The 22,045-nt window shown below is 45.2% G+C and overlaps 1 protein-coding gene across 2 annotated transcripts in view; it reads right to left on the bottom strand.

Annotated features, from left to right (window-relative positions):
• cpne4a (copine IVa) overlaps positions 1 to 22,045 on the bottom strand; it is a 99,087-nt gene that overhangs the window by 55,402 nt on the left and 21,640 nt on the right. For both annotated transcript variants that reach the window (XM_080308601.1, XM_026183902.2), the window contains exon 3: positions 1,044 to 1,223. In XM_080308601.1, the coding sequence (XP_080164727.1) occupies positions 1,044 to 1,223 (180 nt within the window). The remainder of the gene's footprint in view (positions 1 to 1,043; positions 1,224 to 22,045) is intronic.

Here is a 22,045-nt window from a genome sequence, read left to right as displayed (position 1 = left end):
ACCCATCAGGCACTGGGCTTTTACAGGCATCCATGTGACGAGCTGTTACACATTCAGTGTTTTGTCTTTTTCTTTGAGCTATTTTTTCTTTTTCCATCCATCTATCAGTGAAGATTATTGGCACCAAACCCCCAAATGTGCACTTAAAAAAAACCTGCTGTAATATTGAGCTTTTTTACATGGGAGACACTTTTGGTGCCTCTAGTGGACACAAGAGGAACTGCAGATTAAGTTCAAACATGAAATTAGAAGTTCAGATTTTCAGGTGTAGTTTGTAGTGAAAACGTTCTGAAAAAAACAGGATTATGATTCTCAGCCTCGTCAGCTGCTGCTCGGTTAGCAAACACACACACGTGTGTCATGTGGAGAGGCTGAAAACTCATTTTGTGTCTCAGGCAGACAAATGATGATTTTTATCAAGTCAGATTTTTATAAATGTTGTGAGAGCGTGCATGAACCGGTCATTCTTCAGTGAGCGACACACACACACAAATGTGTTTTATTCCCACTTTATTGTGTCTGCTGCACGCAGGCTGTAATTGAGTCTCTGAAAAGCTGCTGGCTGACAAAAACACGGCAAACAATTAGCTTTTCATCGAGAAAAGAAAAGAAGCCCGAAGAGAAGCTCAGGCTTCTGTTTACCGATGTTTTTCTGAAGTGCTGATCTATTAGCAGAAGCTTTGGAAGTCTGTCGGTGTTACAAACTTCACTGGGAACAAAAAGAGCCGTTCAGACCTTCAGCTGAAGTGAGGCTGATGACTGACAGCTTCCTAATGTTTACCTGTGAAAGCACACACACACACGGCAGGCGTCTTCTGGCAGATCTCAGTCTCGCTCTTCAGTTTCGTGACACTCAGGCTCATTTATTCCTGTTTACTTGTTTTCATTGGCTCTCAGGTATTTGTCAGGTGTGTGGAAAAATAGAAACTTCAGTTTTCATTCAACTGTTTCAGAGAAGTTTCTTAAATGGAAGTAAGATCGTCTGACTGGAGGCTTGAAGTTAAATAAAGACCATAAATAATAAAGAAGGAACTGTGACTCACCTGTCCCAGCGTGCACTCCACCGATCCCAGGAAGATCGCCTCCTTCAGGCCGTTGTGGCTGCTGTTGATGTCGTACAGCTCGAAGCGCAGACGCTGCACCTCTTCAAAATAAAAGTCCAGCGTGAAAACCTTTGAGTAGGTAGGGTTGACGCAGCTGCGGATCACCTCCGTCCGATCCACCTGCAGGACACCAAAGGACGAAATAACGTGAGTTATTGCTCGATGGCTTGCACCTGCACGTCAACTGTAAATACTACATGAACATGAGCGGTATGAAAGCTAATCCAAGGTGCGACTTTTCATTCTTTCATTCCTGTCGTGCACAAATATGTGTGATTATTAATTTTCCAGAGTCATGAGGAATCATGACTGCATTACATCGGTTTTTTAGAACACTTGCAGGTGCAGCAGAAGCAGCATCGTGTAGAAGTCTGAAGGACTCCAGCAACCATCAAAGGTAAGCGCGTCTTCACAGCGAAAGAGCCACAGATCAGAAGCATGTTCAGGTTCAGACTCTAAATGTTGAGTCCCTCTTTATCGCCCGCGGCGTCTCTGGGAGAAATTTTAGCAAAAACAGCCTGAACTCTGGAGTCATCGTGGCTCAGCATCCAGCCCGTCAGCCTGAGTTTGCAGTCGGAGACGTTGTCTGCTTTCTAAATCAAGTTGAAGGTCATAGTTTTCACACGTTGGGGGAGTCAGAGGGACTAACCTGGGCTAACAGGGAGCATTTCACCCGGTGCAGTCCCACATCACTGCATCTAGTGATGATTTTGAAGGGCAGGCTTTGTTGGCACAGTCTCAGAATTTCTTCTTTTTCTCAATCTTTGTTTTAAACTTTAACATTATTTTATTACTTAATTATTTTTCTGTGTAAATTACATCAATGAAAACTTTTTTTGGTTAAATAAATGTAAACTCAAATGAGGGTTGGTTTTTGTTTTCTTTTTAATGTTTTTATCTAAAAGAGGATAAAGTGAAGCTCACTTCTGTCTGACCTGTGAAAACATCCTGAACTTTTCCGTCAGTAAGTGCTGATGTTATGATGTAGCTGCTAGAAAAGCTTCTCTGTCTCGTAGGAAGTGAAGGCCAGTCTCCAGTACTGCAATCTTCTGCAGGAGGCTGTGGTAGTCATCTGTGGAGAGGGAAGACATCTTGTTGCTAGTTAGCCTAGCGGTTAGCACCTTTCCAGGCTATTGAGGCTGTTTGGTGCCCAGACGCTGTAATCAGGCTTCAGCTGTGTGTAGGCCACAGACACACGGAGCGCTGAGGACAAGGTAACTATAAAAATGTTGCTGTTTCTGTTAAGAACGCTTTAGTCCTAATGATCTATAAGTGTCCAGAAGCTCTCGCAGGTAAGCTCACACGGAAAAAAGGGAAAAAAATCAGCATGAAAATCAATAAAAGAAGCAAAGCATTTAAAGGGCAAAGAGACGAAGCGTCCACACTCACAAAAGGGGGAGGAGCATTTTAGAGGCCTGACTTCAGTTCAGGAGACGAGGCTTTAGGTGATGATGGTCCTGAGTCAGGTGACCCAGTGTTGATGTTTGGATTCTGTGATTTTGTGCTTTTCTGGTGGTTTAGCTTTTTGTATTTTCTGGCTCTGAGTTCTTCAGTGCTTTGTGATTTCTAGTAGTGATGGTGAGATGAAGCCTCATGATGAACTGAAGCTTCCCATCCAACTGGTCGACTCATGGTTCGAAGCATTGTGATGATTCATTTGCTCTACTGCGCCATCAAGTGGACAATTCAAGTGAAACGGGCTCAATGATTATAATGATGTGATGAGTAAACCGCTAAACTGAATAAATAAAATGTTTTTCATGGTTATTTATCCCGAATATTGTCTCAGTATGTCTGATACAAAAGAGAAAGTGGAAACTATCAGTACACAGTTTTTGGGATGATTGTGTAACTGCGTAATCATGCTTATGTACATCTCAATGATGACACAAACTAGTGTGTGGCACTTCAAGTTGAATGAATAAAGGAATTACTATTGTTCATGACACCAATAACTGAACTCTAAATATTAGTTATATTTAATATTATACTAATTTTATATTATATTAATTTAATTAATGTTTGTGTATAATAAATTGGCAGCTTAACACAGGAATGTACATGGAAACAAAAAGGGAGGGAGTTGTGGTGTGAATGTGCTTGTGACTTTATAACAGTGCTCATGACACTAGGGTAAAGTTTTCATTTGTTTTTATTCAAAAATAGCAGCTTTCCCACAGTGCTGGGCTTAAGACGGTTCCTCTTTTTTGAGAGGATTTCTCCTGCTTTTGAAAATATCCTCTCACAGGGCACAGATGAAGCAGGGGTTGCAAGAAAAACCACAGCAAGTTTATACAAGTTTGGATAAAGAAATTTGTGTCCAGTACTCCAGTAGCTATGTAACACGTACGTAATCCAATTCCACAACACGATGTGATGGGGAATCAGCTGTGTTTTGCTGCCCATTTTATTTCGAATCTGGCGCGAACCGGTGAACCAGTTCCCGAATCAGTCACGTGGTACGGACTGCCCGCGAGGCCTCGAACGTCACTGCATACGTAATCAACGCAAGCCTCGATACGCGCTTCAGAAAAACGCCCCCGCGATTACCCGACGCGCGATTCGAAGCTTCGACACACAGGACACATCACTAATTTCTAGTTCGTAGGTTTTGTTCCATGTTTAGTGTGTCGTGTCTCTAATGTAGGTTTGGTTCTGTCTTCATGTTTGTTCCGTGTCCCACGCTCAGTCGTGTCTCCATGTCGTAGTTTGTTAGTCTTGTCTCTGTGCTCCCTCTGTTCCTTATGTTCTGTCAATTTCAGTGTCAGCCTCTGGTTTCCTGTTTTATTTTGATAGTTCTGTGTGAGTATATTCAGTTTTAGGTCCTCCTCGTCTCGTTGTGTCAGATTAGTCCCAGCTGTGTTTCCCTCGTGTATTTAAGCGTGTTTGTGTTTTCCTCTGTCTGTTGTCACGTCGTTAACCATCGCGGCTGAGTGTTTCCTTTGTGTTCCCAGTAATTTCCCAATGTTCTGTTCCTGGTTTGTTTTCTAGTTCCCAGTTCAGTTTGTTGTATTCATCGCTCGAGTTTTTCCAGCGATGAAGCTGTTTTGAGTTTCCTCTCTGTGTATGAGTCCTGGGTTTGGGTCCTACATCCTTCCTGCCACACAGCTGAGGGGAGGTGAAGGAGGAGAACGACATGGTGAAACTGTACACGTACAAATGTTAAATGGTCACCGTTTAAAAGAGCTACTTGTGATCTTTAAATCTAAGAGTACATATGATGTGAAGGGCAAGATGGCGGCTTCCACAAACTCTCATCACTTCTATGTATTTTCAATGGACTCAGTCTGTTTTTATCAGCACACATCAATTTGTGGGGAGATGTACGTCCACAGTAATCAGTGTACGAGTACAATATACGTCATTTTTTCTCCTACTGACTCACACAGTCAGTGTGTGACTGACTGTGTGAGTCCACACTCCCCCTGGTGTAAAACGTGCAGCTCTAAGGACCACAGTGTGAGATCTGATCCATAAGTCAGAGCAGGAAAGCGATTGTGGTCAGGAAGTGATGAAGTCTTAAATTAGCAGCGAGCTGCTGAGAAGCTGCGTGCAGTCGAAGTCCTCGTCCAACAGTCAGAGTCATCCTCGTCTCCTCGTTATAAGGGACAGATGGTGAATCAGCTGAAAAGAAATCCAGCGTGGAGCGTGAGAGGAAACCCGACGTCCTGCGAGTGTCTGAGAACGAGTGTAAGAGCTCCGCTGGCTCCGAAACATCTGAAAGCAGGAAATCATCCCACAGGTTCGCTCAGCAGTTTGATGTGAAAACAAAAGGTCCTGAAGATCTGCAGTCTCGGCGTCTCTCATTAGTCAGAAACAGAAGCGTTCAAGCATCCGTCAAGGCTTTTTTGTTTCCTCTGTAAAACAAATGAGCAGTTTATGATAAAGAGAAGATGTCAGCACGAAGCTGAAGGTCCCGCTCTGATCATAAATTCAGCTGCTGCACGTTTCACTGCAAAGAGTCTGAACTGTGAGAGATGAAATCTGAATTTGTTTCAGGGAGAAAAACTGAAGACAAGCGTTTCATACCTGCACCTGCAGCACTGTCTAATACATGGAAGCCAATAAATGTTTAATTTTCCACACGTGCCCATGAGCAAGGCTTTGGACGCTGCCAAGCGAGCCACCAAAGCTGCGACAGCAACCCTGAAGGACCGAGTTCTGGACTGGACCGGGCTGGACTCCAAGCTGAAACCTGGAACAACGGGACCAGAACAGACCCCGCCCCCCTCCCAGAGCTGAGACCGAGCAACACTGGGAGAACATCCGGGTCGAGGAGGCGTCCCACAACACCAAGAGACTGAATAAGCACAGACCACAAGAACCCGTCCTCACTGCAGAACCTGAAACATGCAAACGTGACCCTGGTGTCTGGAGACTCGGTGGTTTGTGCTGCATTTATCTGCATTCTGTGATTTACTGGGTTCATGTCCTTTAGCCATTGTTTAGTGTTTTTTGCTCTTCAGGTTTTGTTATTGCGCCTCCTTTGTGTCCCTTGTGTTACGTCTAGTCGTCGTTGCCTCTGTGTTCATGTGTTTCCTGTTTTACTTTGACAGTCTGCGTCCCGTGTCAGTGTATTCGGTTTTGCTTCCTCCCGGTCTCGTCATGTCTTATTGTTCACAGCTGTGTTCCCTCCGTTCCTCCATCTTCCTCCGTGCTGCCTCTGCATTTCCTGGTTTCTCAGTCCTTGCTTCTGGTCTTCGTCCTCAGGTTATGTGTTATGCTTAGTTTTCCCCAGTCTGGGCTTTTGTTAGTTCTCTCACTTCCTCCTGTTTGCAGTGTTTTGCCAGAAATAAAGGCTCACTTTTCGTTATCATCCACCCTCGTCTCTGTGGCTGCATTTGGGTCCACATTCTCCTCACGCCATGGCGTCTGCGTCAGCAGACGGAAACAGAACAACACGGGACAGAACGCGAAGGATGTTCAAACCTTCAAACTGCTCTCCTCTCACACATCATCTCATCCATGAAGCTCATCTGGAAGCTGAGGGGCGGGCACTTCCTGAGAGACTTCCTTTTTTTCTTTATTAAGTGTAGTCATATTATACAGTAATACTCAGATTACCACATATTACCGTTCTGTCCAGATACGGTCTGTGTGTGAATATGAATGACATATGATGAGGATATAAAACTCAACAAAAAGAAACACACACATCATCATCATCATCATTAAACTCATCATTGGTTCCTTTTAGTTCATATTTAATTTCCCAAACCTCAAATGTCACATCCCTGGGCCACCTGAGGGGGACTCAGGACGTTCCAGTTTACAGAAATAAGATGAAGAGCGAGAGAAACGGCGTTATAGATAATTATTGAGCAGGTAGCATTTGAAGCTCTCACAGTAATGACGGCAGTCAGAGGATCCGACTAAAAGCCAGAATGCACTGAGCACTGAGCGTGAGCACAACAGGAGGATTGAAGCTGATTCATGAGTTCACTTTAGTGTAATGGAGGCGATGCACAGCTAGTGTCAGCATCCATCTGAAAGGGTCTGCTGATGAGGCAACATCTCACAAATGAATCCATAAATCTGGGAAATGATGTCCTTATTATCTACACTGTGTGTGTTTGTGTGTGTGTGTGTGTGTGTGTGTGTGTGTGTGTGTGTGTGTGTAAGTAAATTTCCCTGGTAGTTATTCAAAGGATGCAAATATGCCAAAGAACAAATCCCTGATCAGATGGATGCCACTCCTGTGCCATGCCTGCGAGGCCGCGTCCGTTCCAGTAAAATGTTATTAATATAACAGATAAAACTCACAAAGTGATTCACAACAACAACAAGGCTAAAAATATAAACACCGAGTGTTGAACGAGTTTAGCTGCTTTTTAAAAGAGTCCACGGAGCTGAGGTGCAGTTCCAGAGCCTGGGGTGTCGTCAGGCCCCAAAATGTTTGTTTTCTTAGAAAGCACCAATCAAAGCAGAAATACTGTGTGACATCATTCATGAGTCACAATCACCGTCATGGATACGCTGGCTTCTGCTGGGATGGTGTTGCTGCAAAGCGCGGTGATGGAAGCGCTCTGCGCTCGCTTCCTGAACCACAACCACGTGTGAAGAGTGCGGAAAACCGAAGCTCGAGCAAAGTCCAGCACGCCGTCACTGTCACTGATGTGCACGCACAGGAAATCATTTTTCAAATCTGAACTTTTACCTTCTCTTTATATTCTTACATGCTGCCATTTTTTCAAACATTTCAAGTTGCTGTACATCAATACAACCGTTACAGCCCAGATTTGAATCATATGTTTGCATTAAGTCCAGAGTAACTACATAAACTGCAATAAAAATTAAAATCGTTTTTGGTTTGTTCTTTTATTTTACACATATTTGTAGTTACAGAAATGTCAGAGGTAGCTGCCTCCACCAGCGTGTGAATGTGAGAGTGAATGAATAGTGGAACTGTACAGCGCTTTGAGGGTCTCGAAAAGCTCTATAAATGCAATCCATCATCATCATCATCATCATCATCATCATTATTATCATTGTTGTTGTTGTTATTATTATTGTTATTGTTGTTATTATTGTTGTTATTGTTGTTGTTGTTGTTGTCGTTGTTGTCGTTGTCATCGTTGTTGTTATTATTATTATTGTTATTATTATTATTATCATTGCTATTGTTGTTGTTGTTGTTATTATTATTGTTATTATTATTATTGTCGTTGTTGTTGTTATTATTGTATTATTATTGTTATTGTTGTCGTTGTTGTTATTATTATTGTATTATTATTGTTATTGTTGTCGTTGTTGTTATTATTATTATTATTATTATTATTGTTGTTGTTATTATTATTGTTATTCCTCAAAACTGTAAATGCAAAAAAGTTGCACAAAATAATTTCCAACCACAGGAAATTTATTTTGAGTGTCTTCATAGTTTCATTTTTGAGTGACGTCACTTCCACTTTTGGCAGGTAATGGCGGACGTGTGCGAGTCTGCACTGATGTTTATTCAATTCAATTCAATTTTATTTATATAGCGCCAAATCACAACAAAAGTCGCCTCAAGGCGCTTCATAGATACAGAGAAAAACCCAACAATCATATGAGCCCCTATGAGCACTTTGGCGACAGTGGGAAGGAAAAACTCTCTTTTAACAGGAAGAAACCTCCAGCAGAACCAGGCTCAGGGAGGGGCGGGGCCATCTGCTGTGATTGGTTGGGGCCAATCGTTATTCCAACGTAGGAAGTGCTATGAGCAGCTGATCAGATCAGCAAAGTGCGTTTCTGGATTATAATGTTTTTGTTGTTGTCAGTGCTTTAATTATTGCGCTAGCTTATGTGGTTGCAATTCTACCGGGATTTAAAACTAGTTATGTGCTTAAAAGGGTTGATGGTATCTTTAATGTGTTCAGCCTCAAAAATAAAGTCAGGAGCAGATTAGAAAAGAAGACAGGAAAACAGAAAGTACGTGAGCACTGAAGCTGAGCAGACCTGTTCCATCTACCTGTCGTTCCTCTTTCAGCTGCTCAAAGTTAAAGTGAAAATAACATTTTTCCCACTGATCTGAGGTCAAAAATGAGGCAGAGCTCAGATCAGTTACACGAATATTAATAAACACACCTGTAGATCCTCACAAAAAACACATCTAACAAATGACTCGGTCGTCCAGGTGAAGACAAAACTGAAGTAAATCTGTTGAGCCAATCAGAGAGCTGCTTCAGCAGAAACGCCACGGTTACACTTTTTCTTCTCATTAATGTGAAGCTGCAAACACACAAAAGCTTCTGGAGAAAATCGACCAAATCGAGCCAAAAGTCAAAGGCAGAGACTTCAGCACCAACTATGAAAGCAGCATTTCGCTTCTTTGGGTTTCCAGGAGACAAACTCATGTTTCTGTTGTTTCCACATGTTCATCACGTCGGCGCTGACTCGTCTGCTGAGGATCACACACAGAGCAGGTCAGACTCACAGGAGAGACGATGAGCAAATTCTGCTTCACATCCGACGACGACGATGATGATGGCGGAGACCCTGATTGACCCAGGCGCTGTGTTAGTCGACAGACAGGCTGCAGCAGCCTGAGCAGCTCACCTGTAACAGAGCCTCAGAGCAGAGATCCTGCAGCGGGACGATGAGCCCAAACATCACATCCAGGTCATTATCCTCAGGTACACCTGACAGCCTGTCACAATCAGGGGGCTGACTGTGTGCAGAGGGAAAGATGGACCCAAATGCAGATGAAACAAAACGTGACTTGGATAACCACAAACGAGCCAAATAACTGCAAACAAAAGGCAAAACTAACAATAAACTAAACCGGGAGCTGAATTAAATAAAAACAACAGGACCTGACATGAGAAAACTTGACACAAACTCTTGGCCTGAAAACAAAGCAGACGATCTGACAATGACACACTGAAAACAGAGGAACACACGAACAGCTGACTGACATGAGCCCAGTGACAGCACAGGGGAAGTGAAACTAAATACACGAGAATCCTTCAAAATAAAACAGGAAACACTGAAACTAGACATGACAACACAAGCTTAGTAGACCTAACACGCGATAAACGACACAAGAACCCAAACACAGAAACCAAGGAAACAATAAATAATGACTGCCTTTAACCTCAAGTAAAAGCTAAACAGGAACGACACATGAACTAATCACAAATCTAAAATGAGACGAATACAAAATGTACTGAGACCCAGCCTGTGACACGCCTCAGTGTGTCAGCGCCATTAACTTATTTTATTTCCACCAAAACATTAAATCAAACTTCTTGTGGCACTCGCTAACATCGTCAGCCTGCCCCAAGAGTCTGAACTGTAGGGGGCAGTAAAGGGAGAAGAAAACCACAAAGGAAGAAATTGACCACAAATAACAGACTGAACGCCTCGTGCTTGTTAAAGAAAGCATCAGGAGCAAAACCTTTTCCTCTGGTCCTCCAGGTGAGTCTCAGATCACCTGTTCAACTATCACTTTAAGCATCTCAGTGAGAGAGTGTGGCGGTGATGTCATGGTGGGCCTCCCCACGGCTGCAGGTACGACCCGCACCTGCTAACGAAGTCACCAAAACAAACACACCTGTCAATTTCTTTGAGCCGTTTTTCACTTTGACCGACGGCCCGAGTGAATCTGCCTCAAACGGACCAGACGGGCTACACAGACCTCGTGTTTGACAACCCTGATCTAAATGCTTTAAACCTGATGTCCACACACACAGCTTGTACTTATATGATCCCAGGAACCACATGCACTGCATTTGTGTTTAGATAAGATGGAGAGGTTTGTCACTCCTCCTCAGAGAAATCTTCTTTGCAGCAGCACAAAAACACTCGAAGCCTCTGAAATGCATCTTTCTGTAAATGTGTCTGTAAATAGATCCAAGTGAACCTTTCTTCCCTGTCGCACTACAACGAGCGTTCGGAGCTTTGAAACAGGCGGGTCTATTACAGGAAAACTGGCGAATTACTTTAATGTTGAGCCGTGTTCATATACTTTTCTCACGTCTTTCGTCTCCTGTTCACAGCTTCTCTAATGAAGCAGCAGCAAAAAAGCACTATAAAAATAAAATGTGGTCTTAATGCACATTCATATATACGTCTGAGCGTGATGAGAGGATTGTGGGGGTTGTGTGAAAGGGAGGTGTGAAGATTCGTAGTTAAAATTACAATCTGACAAAAACACAGCTGCCATTGTTTTAAATTAGATCTGTAACAAAGACAAAGAACACCAGGCTGAAGGACGCCGTGCACACTTTGTTATTTACATACAAATTTAATTTAAATCTCATCGCGACCATCGGATAATCTACGGAGTCTTTATTGCTGCTGGAGCCGTGATAACATGCGGTACACTATCATCATATCACTAATATCATCATATTCAACTACAATAGATCCCCACAGGGCACTTTATTGTGGCGATCATGGAAGAGGTTTGATTTTTTTCCATATCCTGATTTTAGTTTCTAGTTGGCTTCTCGTGTCCGTCTTCCTGGTTTCCATTTCCTGTTTTACTTTGACAGTTCCTCTTCCTTGTGTCTTCCTGTCTGACTCCTCCCACTGATTTCCTACCTCTGTGTCATCGTCTTATAAAAGATGGAGTTTCTGAACCAAACAAAAGGGCTCAAACCGCTTAAACCTGCAGTATTTTTAGTGCCTGCAGGGGGCGACACCTGCGGTTATTATATTGTCTGTGTTCCTGTTCTGTCTGCGGATAATGAGAACTTCAAATTGTTCCCTTTTGTGCCTAATTGTGCATTCAGTCCTGTCTGTATGCACTCATAGCCACATCATTAGGTACACCCTTTTGTCTTCAGAGCTGCTTTAAATCTTCGTGACAAAGATTCAGCGAGGCGCTGAAAACATTCCTCACAGAATTTGGTCATATTGGCATGACATCATCACACAGCTTCTGATCACTTCCTGTAAACCCCAGAGATGGTTATGTGGGAAAATCCAGCAGATCAGCACGTTCTGAAACAACAGCCACGTTCAAAATCTCTAAAATCTCATTTATTTCTGATTAATCTGCATTGAAAGCAGTTCAGAGGTGCAGAGATGGACCTGAGAGAGATCAGCCAAACATTAACATGAAGTCTCAGCGGATGACGAGAGCTTCAAATTGAAATGCAAAGGAAAGTGGTTTGCATCTAAAGCTCACACAGCTTCTGTTTAAGTTTGCATTTTTATTTTCAGCCAAACAATCAGAAAACTGAGAAGTGGAAAGAAAGCCGGGAAACACGTGCTGTGATTCTAGATGTGAAGTGCACAAAGGTCCTGTCATCTATCTCAGGAAACACACAATCCCTCAAAGTCTGATCTAATCTGCATCTGAAGAACAAGAAGCATCGTCTTTCTCCACATCTCAGCTCTGCCGAGACAAAGAGAGAAAATCGTTCTTCAGACTCTTCCGTGACGCCATCCCACCTCCTCTTCAACGTTCGGCAGAAAGACGCGAACCTGAACAGAAAGCCAGACATTCAGAGATGAAGCGAAGACGAAAGTGGGACGAGGGGAAGAATAAGAGCGAGTGTGGAGAGAGAAGAGAGGGGAGGAAGAGGAGGGGTGTGTGTCTGTGCGGACACCGAGCGACATTTCATCTGGATTTCCAGACGGCTAAAAATAAAAACACAAAGTGGGACGACAGAGACCAGAAACCAGGTCTGAGCGAGTCTTACAGCAGGCTTCATCACAGCCCTGCACACATAAACAGCCCCTCTTTGGTCTTTAGTGTCAACGCTGTTAAAATGAATCTTCCTCTGTGATCATGTGATTTTCCCTCCTTTGTGTGTTTGTGGTTTTTAAGAAATTTGTCCTCGCCGTTCTGCAGAGTCAGCAGAAAAATGGGCCCCAGGTCGTCCTTCCTGCGCAGCAGAACGACGCCAACACGACACGGGAGCGTTTGTAAAGCGGGTGTACGACTTTTTGGAGCAAAGAGGTTACACTCACTTTACGTTATTTCACTCCTTTGATTGAAGTTGGACAGGTCAGTAAAAACCAGAGTTTTATCACTTTATCAGCAACACTGGACGATAGCTGACAGACCGGACCTTACAGCAGCCGTGTTCATGGTCACATAGCTGCATTAGAAATGACGCAAACGGTCCAGTTCAGGGAATAAGCTGATTAGTTAACACACAGTTAGCGACTGCATCCACCTGTCAGTCAAAGAGGCCACGCCCCTAATAATGCAAACTTTAAACAGGTGAGTGTATAAACACCCAGTGCATCATGGGAATCCCCGGCAGCCTACGTCTATTGCAGCATAACTAAGGGAGGATTCAGGGTCACCTGGTCCAGCCCTAACTATATGCTTTAGCAAAAAGGAAAGTTTGAAGCCTGATCTTGAAAGTAGAGATAGTGTCTGTCTCCTGAATCCAAACTGGAAGCTGGTTCCACAGAAGAGGGGCCTGAAAACTGAAGGCTCTGCCTCCCATTCTACTTTTAAATACTCTAGGAACAACAAGTAGGCCTGCAGAGCGAGAGCCAAGTGCTCTAATAGGGTGATATGGTACTACAAGGTCATTAAGATAAGATGGGGCCTGATTATTTAAGACCTTGTATGTGAGGAGCAGGATTTCCACACTAATAAATGTTAAACTGAGCTCCAGTGCAGTTTACATGTCCGAGCCTGTAATGATTTCTATTCTGTCGTGTCTGTTTTGCGCTTTGAGCTCGGTTGGCGTCTCTTTGCGGGCACTCGGTGTCTCGCTGTGTTTGTATCTGTTTTTGTAGTTTCTGTGTCTCTGCTCTGATTCTGTGTCTTTGCAGCTGTTTTGTCGTGTTATCGTCTTAAAGCTTCACTCTTCCATCCCTGAAGATTTCAGTGACAGAGCGACGAGCAGAAAATGTCACAGCTGACGTCACCATCTCAGCTGTCTGAGCCAGCACTCTCAAACTTACTCTGCGTCTGTCAGAGAGGACAGAAACTGCTGCAGTCGCACCTGTTTGCATGTTACACATCCAGCACGTAACACACAAACACTGCCCAGCTGTAGACTCATGAATAACATGTGTGTCCTGCTTTAAAGACACGAGTTTTGAAGGAAATCTGCTCATTGGCTTCTGTCAGTGTCCAAACTGAAGCCCGACAGCTGACTAAACACAGCTCAGGCAGCTTCAGATGAAATTAGATTAGATTTAACTGAAGGGAGAGTTCAATTAAAAACATGAGGGAGAGAGAAAGAAGCCAGAGGGAGGAGAGAGGGGCGTCCACAGCACTAAAGACAGTCCCCGGGCCAATAAAACATTTATAACCACAGCCTCAGTGCAAACATTAGAATAAAACCATCATTACACTTTGATGACTTACTGGCATCGCTGGGCCCTGAACGAGCATCAAGAGCTGCGGCAGAGCCGAGCTCACCCGGATCATAATCCCCGCTGACACCCAGAGACTCAAACCCCACAGCAGCGAGAACAACGCCGGCCCAGTCGCAGCAAGGTCCTGCACACATGCCAGCACAGAGGCGAGGCAGGCGGCGAGGCAGGCGGCGGTGTGCCGATCGCCTCCATCCTTCTGTATGTTGGCTCATTCCTCCCTCGGTGGGAGATAGCACACGATCAGGATGTTTGTTTGTTTATCTCTCAGAGTTAAGTGACAAAACAGAAGTGCCGTACCCTGCAGCAGCGAGGCCGTCCCACAGTCCACAGCAGGAATAAACGTACCTGCTCTGGTCCCAGTAGATCGTTTACTCCTGTACAGCAGCTGTACAAACTGGACTGTTTTAATTAAGCACCGCTGTGGTGGGTCCCACAGGAGGTGTTTCCTGTCATGCAGCTGAATCGGACCGTGTGGATGGATACTCAGCATCGTCACACCAAACACAGAAGCGACATTAAAGCGGTTTATAACTCAGCTTTAATATTTTACCTGTATTTGATGTTCTTACATAATCCAAAAGCTCTTGGAGAACCATTTGCTGTGAAAACATCCCTGCACGGTTTCCTGGCTTTTTAAAGTAAAACGTGGGTTTAAGACAAATCACAACCCAACAACTAGAAGAAATGAGCCGACTTCAACAGTCTTTTGTAGCGGACCGTATGTTAGGAACGATGAGGCGCTCAGACGGATCGTGTGTCATACTTCCTACTGCCTCAGGGAGGCGCTGCAGAGCTGGAGGGCAAACACGGCGTGACGTGAACTGCAGCCGTCCTCCACAGTCACAAGTGGGTCATTTCAGAGGGAATTCAGCTCCACAAGAAGCTCTGAGATTTCCTCAGAACAAACCTGTCCGTGCATCCAGCAGGTAGTTCAGCACATATTTAAAGGCAGGATTCAGGGAAATGTAAATAATTAAAGGCTAAAATGTCATTTAGTGTCCAAACAGAGCAGCGGTGGGAGTGAGTCTGGCTCTAATAAAAGAATGAACTCTTTCTCTCATGCAGGCTCTCAGATAGGATAGCATGGAGGTGCTCGTGGTGACCTGATTCAAAAAGAAGGACAGGCAGAAGTTCTTTCAAATCTAGTGTTTAAATTAGGGAAGGAGAAGGCACTGGAAAAGCACAGGAGGTCATTTCAGCTGTAATTATGACTGAAGGGGGGTGAAAATGACCCACATAAACTCCAGACTGCATTAAAATCACAGCAGGGCGGGTTATATTAACACCAGCTCCCCGGGGGGAATAAACCCTGTCTCAGTGGAGCCAAAATGAGCTCTCGTTCCAGCCGCAGGTTGATAAGAATGCGATTAAACGTGCAGGATAACCAAAACAAGGCGCTGAAAGAGGCTAAAACAGCAGCGGCGTTCACAGAGGAGCGTTTCCTCGGAGCGCCGCTCGTTTCCCAGAGAAAGAAGAAGAGGAAAATCTGTTTGAAGTGACAATAACGCACAGCTGCTGATGAGGAGGCTGATTGGGTTTTAATGGCGGTGCCCTCGCCCCTTAATCACTCCATCAGCAACAATCACTCGCTTTGTCTTCCCACTGATGAGCTGACACACTATTAGCACTGATATTAACCGTTTTCTTGTTTACTCAGCAGGCCGGCGGGGGCTTTCAAATAAAGACAATCATTAAACGATTTAGTCCAAATTTACATAAAAAGAGATTTGAAAAGGAGATGATCTCATTATGACGCTGCAGGAGAGGACGACGCAGGAAAGGCTCCAGCTGGGAGCAGGAAGTGGCCGAAACCTGAGGCCTTCCCTTCATGTCAGACACCAGCACTCAACTAAAAAACTCACCGGGCTGTGAGCAGGTGCTGGGTCCAGGCCGCACGCCACTCGTGCCTTCAGGTCGCAGCCGTGCACGGCGCACCAGCAGGATGAGCAAAGGCCTCCCTGGCTGCACACATCGTGATCGGGCACGCTCTCAGTCACGTGCCCGCCCTCGCCTCTCTCTCAGCGCCGTGCACACTGCATCCACCAAACACTGGACGTGGGATAGACTCACATCATGTCTATAACGGGTCCGTGACCAATACTGGACATTTATACGACGTCCAGACAACCGTGACCCATTTTCTGTAAAGTCTGTGAATCTCGGGCAGCTCGACTTGCATGAAGTGTTTCCAGCTGCGCGTCGTGTAGCTGGAGGCGAGTGTTTTAACCGATGCATGAAACGATACATTTTAGACATAAGTTGTAACGGCGCCGTTTCCTTTGTGAGTATTTATTACACGGCGTGCTGCGGGGAAAAGCCTGCTCTAACGTTTGGGTCTAAGGTTTATTTTTTAGATTTTTTACTTCTCATCCGTAAATAATCTGCTCTTTCATGTGATTCAGTTTATTTTGAAAAGTCTCAACAGGATCTTGAGCTTTATTGTGAAAGGTTTATGTGGAACATAAACAAGCGGACACGCGGTGGTGTTACCGTCGTTGTTGCTAACGACAACGCATAAAAACAGGCGCTTGTCCGTAGTGTGGTGATATTAAATATAAGAGAAAGAGAGAACTTTAAGAAATTAATAACCGCTACAGTGACATCAGAACATGAAAAAATATTGTCATAAACACTTTATTTTGCGACACCACGAAACAAACGATAGCGTAAAATGAAACGATGGATATATATGGTTATATCGAACAGCCCTACGTTGTCCTTCAGTGGACCAAATCTGTACGTCCAAAAACGTCTAAAAGACGTCACTCCGGCATCCCTTTGTGAGCAGCTGTTTATCTGCTCAGCCTCAAACGAGTCCCCGATGTGATGAAAAGACGAGCTGCAGCTGAGACTCAGTCAGAGAGCAGGACAGTAGAAGGTTATAAACCTGCACACTCGCTCCGGCTTCAGTCGAGTGTTCTGATTCCTTCTGCTGGATCGGTTGGAGCTCCCTCTGGACTCCACTCTCTCTAATGAACTCCAACAACATCTGCCCCACGGGTAGAAACAATGACCCGGTCAGTGTCCCCAAGATAACAACTGATGAAGAGCCTCCCTCAGTTTCTTCTATACAATCACTTTACTTTATCCTTTAATCAAAGATCAGCTGATTCTGAGGGGGTCGGGGGTGAAAACTCCTCAGCCTGATCTGTGGTCTCTGTGAGCGTGCTCAGTGAGACCGATCCAGTTTATCATAAAAGGTTTCTGACACTCCATAAAGGACAGAAACATCATGAGGCTGGAACGAGGCTGGAACAGCTGTTCTTAGTAAAGGTGGAGCTTTAAATTACAGCTGTTACAGAAGAGAGACCGTGCAGCCTCTTGCTCAGCTCTCGCTGCTCTTTAACCATCGCAGAGGTCATTAAACGTGTACTGCCTGTGCACATCAACTGTGTAAAACCTTCCTGCATTAATGAGACATGAACGAAGCACAGCAGAGGCTCATTTTTGTGTTTACTGTCCCACTGTGTTTGGACCCGACACCTCATCCGAGCCTCCCGAAAAACAGAATCCACCAGAGAATTCTATCACTTTTCTCCTTCATCATCTGTCGTGTCAATAAGGAAGCTGAGCTGCATCCAAAAATGCTCCTCCAGATGGCTGATATCTGAGAGGAGAAGAAGAGCGCCGCCGCGGAGGGAGAGGACTGTTTTCACTCTTATTATAGCGTCACTGCAGTAAACAGATAACAGCCGTCTGTCACAGGAACACCTGAGTCCAGCTCCAAAGCTCCTGATTACACACCTGAGAAGCACGTACTCTCACACACACACACACACACACACACACACACACACACACACACACTCTCTCTCTCATACACACACACACACACACACACACACTCTCTCTCACACACACACACACTCTCACACACACACACTCTCACACACACACACACACACCGTTTGCAGGTGGCTCTACATTCGAATGAGGGGAAAATCCGTTTTCATCCACTCCATAACCACTCAGGAGGAAACTGTTGAGTCTGCACTTGAATTCGAGAGATCAACTCGTGGTTTTTGACATTACAGGAAGTGATGTCACGTGTCTGGCAGCCATCGTTTGGGGAAAACTGTATATTCTGACTGGTTGGAGAAAACGTACCTGTTACGGGTGTGGATGCCCGTAGATTTCATGGAATACACCGACTTAAAGCAAACTCTCTGCAGACACTCTGTCCACCGTGACACGGGCAACACAAACAGGAAACAGGACACAGGTCACCTTCAAAGTAAAAGTTGGGCCTCAGCTCTTGGGTCATGGACCATGATGCCATACAGGAAGCGCCATCTTGCTGTGTGAGCTGTGTGAACCAGAAGTGGCCACATGTGCACTAAAAGGTGGAGAATTAAATTATTGACAACCTGTTATAACTGCAGTAATAACTGTAGTAACAGCATGTCAGGAAGTCTGAGTCTAGCATTGGTAAGCACTGATGAGCATCCACCTGTGTCTGTGTGATGCAGTCTGTGTTTAAAAGTGCAAACCGAAGGATAACGTAACAGTGGTGCAGCTCAGCACTCCACCCGCTCCACACAAATGTGGTAAGTTCACTGCAGTTATTTTGTTCAGCTCCCCAAACTTTCACCCTCACCGAGGTTCAGCATCCTCCCTCCACATACGTCCAACCTGTGGTTGAGTCTTTTCATGGACAGCTGCTTGATTTTAGGTCAGTGATGCTGTGAAGGACAGCTTGCTTGCTGCACGTAAAACTCTGCGCTTGCTGTGTCTAATTCCTCTCTGTCGACTGCAGATGGTTCAATACGAAGAACAGACAACACCAGTCCTGCACGAGCCTTTGAAAATAGATCGATTTCAAAACGCTGTCATTTGTTCTTAAGTCTCTATTGTGAGGTCGGCGTCCCAACAGCTTCTCTCACTTCTGTCTTCTCTCCTAAAAGCCAAAGGCCAGCAGTCCTTCGCTGTTGTTACTCTCAGATCACCAACAGAGCATTTTAAAGACCGGCCTCAGGTCTGAGGTGGCTCGCTTCACTCCAGATGTTTTTAACTGTTTGTTTTTTATTTTGGTTTAATTTTGTTGTGTGGTTATTCTTATCTTTAATGTTCTTACTGCTGTGTTTCACATTTTTTTATTTCTTGTTTTATGGTAATTCTGTGTACTCAAACTGGATTCTCGGAGCGCTGGGATGCAAATGAGCGTGCCCAGAGAGCACGTTGGTCCAACCTCTGCTGTTTGAAGATGTGCTGAATGATCAGACTTGACTTAAAAAGAAGCGAGTAGAAAGCACAGAGGAAGACAACAAAGAGGCTGGTGAGTTTCTCTTTATTTGACTCTCGTTCCTCGCGGCTCGCTTTGTTTATTTCTCAGCTGCTGCTCGTTCACCTCTCAGCACTTTTCAGACCGTTAAAGACTCCTACAGGACGCACTCAGCGAGGCTTCAGGCTTTGAGCTCAGCACAGCCTGAAGGCGCAGAAACAAAAGGTGGTCTGACCTGTCGGAGCTTCACTCCCGCTGCAGGCACTCGGAGCCGATGTGCCTTTAATCAGCAGCACTGACATTAAAGATGATAATGTGCGAGGACAAAATCCACACAGATGCTAATATCCACTCATCTCTGCTGGACACAAACCGTCCACAGCAACGACGAGCAGAACGAAAGAGGGAAAATGCCCTCGTGTTCCTGCACGCAGCTTCTTCATCTCGGAGTCATTTTTACTATTCCTGCTTCCGACTAATGACCCTCAGGTGTTAGATATCCTCACTCCCAATCCTAACAAGTGTTTCCAAAGCAGAAAGCCTGCGAGCTCACTGAGGTCCGAGAGTCTGCCCACCGAACAGGACTGAAACATCCTCGTGGCTTTCTAAATTATAAACTTCATCAGACAGCATATGTAACATGAACACGTTTTTATTTGATGTTTCTTTTTATGTTTTTTTTTAGTCTCCCGACAAAAAATGAGCTAAAACTTTAGAGCAACTATTTACATTTTCATAATTTATGACCAAGATGGCGGCGCGCACAGACGCAGCGGCTCACTGCTCCTCACGTTCGGTGTTTTGTTTTTTACTTTCTCTACGTGTATCTGTGTGGATGTGTGTGCTTTTTATCATTATACATCGAGTAGAGTCCACCTACAGTCGTCAGGACCTTTTGAGTTTGGGATTACGCTGTGCAAGGAGCATTACATCGGACTACCACCACTTTCACAGCATTCCGGAGGACATAATAAGAGCTCCAGGGTCTCCGTGGTTGGTTCTTCCCAGCGGCAAGACAAAGAGGAAACGTAAACAAAGGAGGCAAAAGCGTGGCTGCAGGGCGGGTCCACTAGCTCGGCTAAAGAAACAGCCATTTAAGCCACCGCTTCCGAGTATTTTCCTCTCCAACGTCAGGTCCATAACCAACAAAATCGACGAACTGAGATTACAAATTGCAGTCAATAAGTGTGTACGGGACAGCAGCATAATATTACTCACAGAGACTTGGCTGCAGCCATCAATTCCGGACTCGGCTATTGAGCTAGCAGGCCGCACGGTTCACCGTCACGACAGGAACGGCCACTCCGGTAAGATCAAAGGAGGGGGTTTATGCATCTACACCAATGACAGCTGGTGCAAAAACACAAAGACTGTAGACAGCCACTGTTCCCCGGATTTGGAATACTTGACTGTGAAGTGCAGACCCGTCTACATACCTCGCGAGTTTACTGTTGTCATGGTAACGGCCGTGTATGTACCACCCGATGCTAATGCTAACTCTGCCATGGAGGAGCTGCACAAGACAATAAGCAACCAGCAGAACTCCCATCCAAACGCAGTGCACATTATAGCTGGGGACTTCAACCATGCTGATTTAAGGTCAGTATTCCCCAGATTTGAACAGCATATTAAATGTGCAACGAGGGGGAAAAACACATTGGATAAAGCCTACAGCAACATCCAAAAAGGCTACAGAGCAACCCCTCTACCACATCTAGGTTTGTCAGACCACATGTCCATGCTGTTGATCCCTGCATACACTCACATTAGGAGAAGAGCCCCCCCAGTCACAAAAACTGTGAAAACCTGGCCAGAAGGTGCATCACATCAGCTGCAGGACTGTTTTGAAAACACGGACTGGAGCGTGTTCGAACATCAGGACCTTGAAGAGCACACAACATCAGTGCTCTCATATATTAACTTCTGTGTCAACAGTGTCACTGTGGACAAACGTCTCCGGGTGTATTCCAACCAGAAACCCTGGATGACTAAAGAGGTCCAGGTCCTGCTGAAGCAACGTGACGCCGCTTTTAGATCCGGTGATGGTATGCAGTACAGTGCAGCCAGATCTCAGTTGAAAAGAGGCATCAGAGAGGCCAAGGCAGCGTACAAGAGAAGGATCGAAGACCACTTCACCACCAACAACTCACGACAGGTATGGCAGGGAGTTCAGCACTTAACCAACTACAAACCTGGCAATACCACGTTGACTGAGGGTAACGCGGAGCTTGCAGAGGAGCTGAACCACTTCTTCGCACGCTTTGAGGTGAAGGGACCAGAGGCAGCAGCAGCAAAAACATCGGACAGCAGCAGCCCAAGCCTCATAGTGCAGGAATATGAGGTGAGGCGCACACTGAGGGCAGTGAACCCCAGGAAGGCCACCGGACCAGACGGGGTAACCGCAAAGGTCCTAAAAGAGTGTGCAGACCAGCTGGCTGGGGTCTTCACTAAGATCTTCAACACTTCACTGTCCCAGTCCTGCATCCCGCCGTGCCTAAAGTCAGCCACAGTTGTCCCACTGCCAAAGCGTACTAACATTAGCAGCCTCAACGACTACCGACCAGTTGCTCTAACACCTGTTATAATGAAGTGCTTTGAGAAACTGGTCCGACGTCACATCATGTCCTGCCTGCCACCCACACTCGACCCGCTCCAGTTTGCATACAGAGCTAACAGATCAACTGAAGACGCCATTGCTACAACGCTCCACACCACCATCTCTCACCTGGAAGTGCAGGGCCGTTACGCCAGGCTGCTCTTTGTTGACTTTAGCTCTGCTTTCAATACGATACTCCCGGACAGACTAATAGATAAACTGCTGGAAATTGGACTTCCTTCCACCACCTGCCGCTGGATCAGAGACTTCCTCTCAGACCGTGTACAGAGAGTTAGAGTGGGGCCTCATCTTTCCTCAGCCCTCAGCCTCAACACCGGCTCTCCACAA

This window comes from Astatotilapia calliptera, chromosome 11 (assembly GCF_964374335.1).
Source record: "Astatotilapia calliptera chromosome 11, fAstCal68.1, whole genome shotgun sequence".
Classification (NCBI taxonomy): Eukaryota; Metazoa; Chordata; class Actinopteri; order Cichliformes; family Cichlidae; genus Astatotilapia; species Astatotilapia calliptera.
This window is presented reverse-complemented; position numbering and strand designations above follow the sequence as displayed.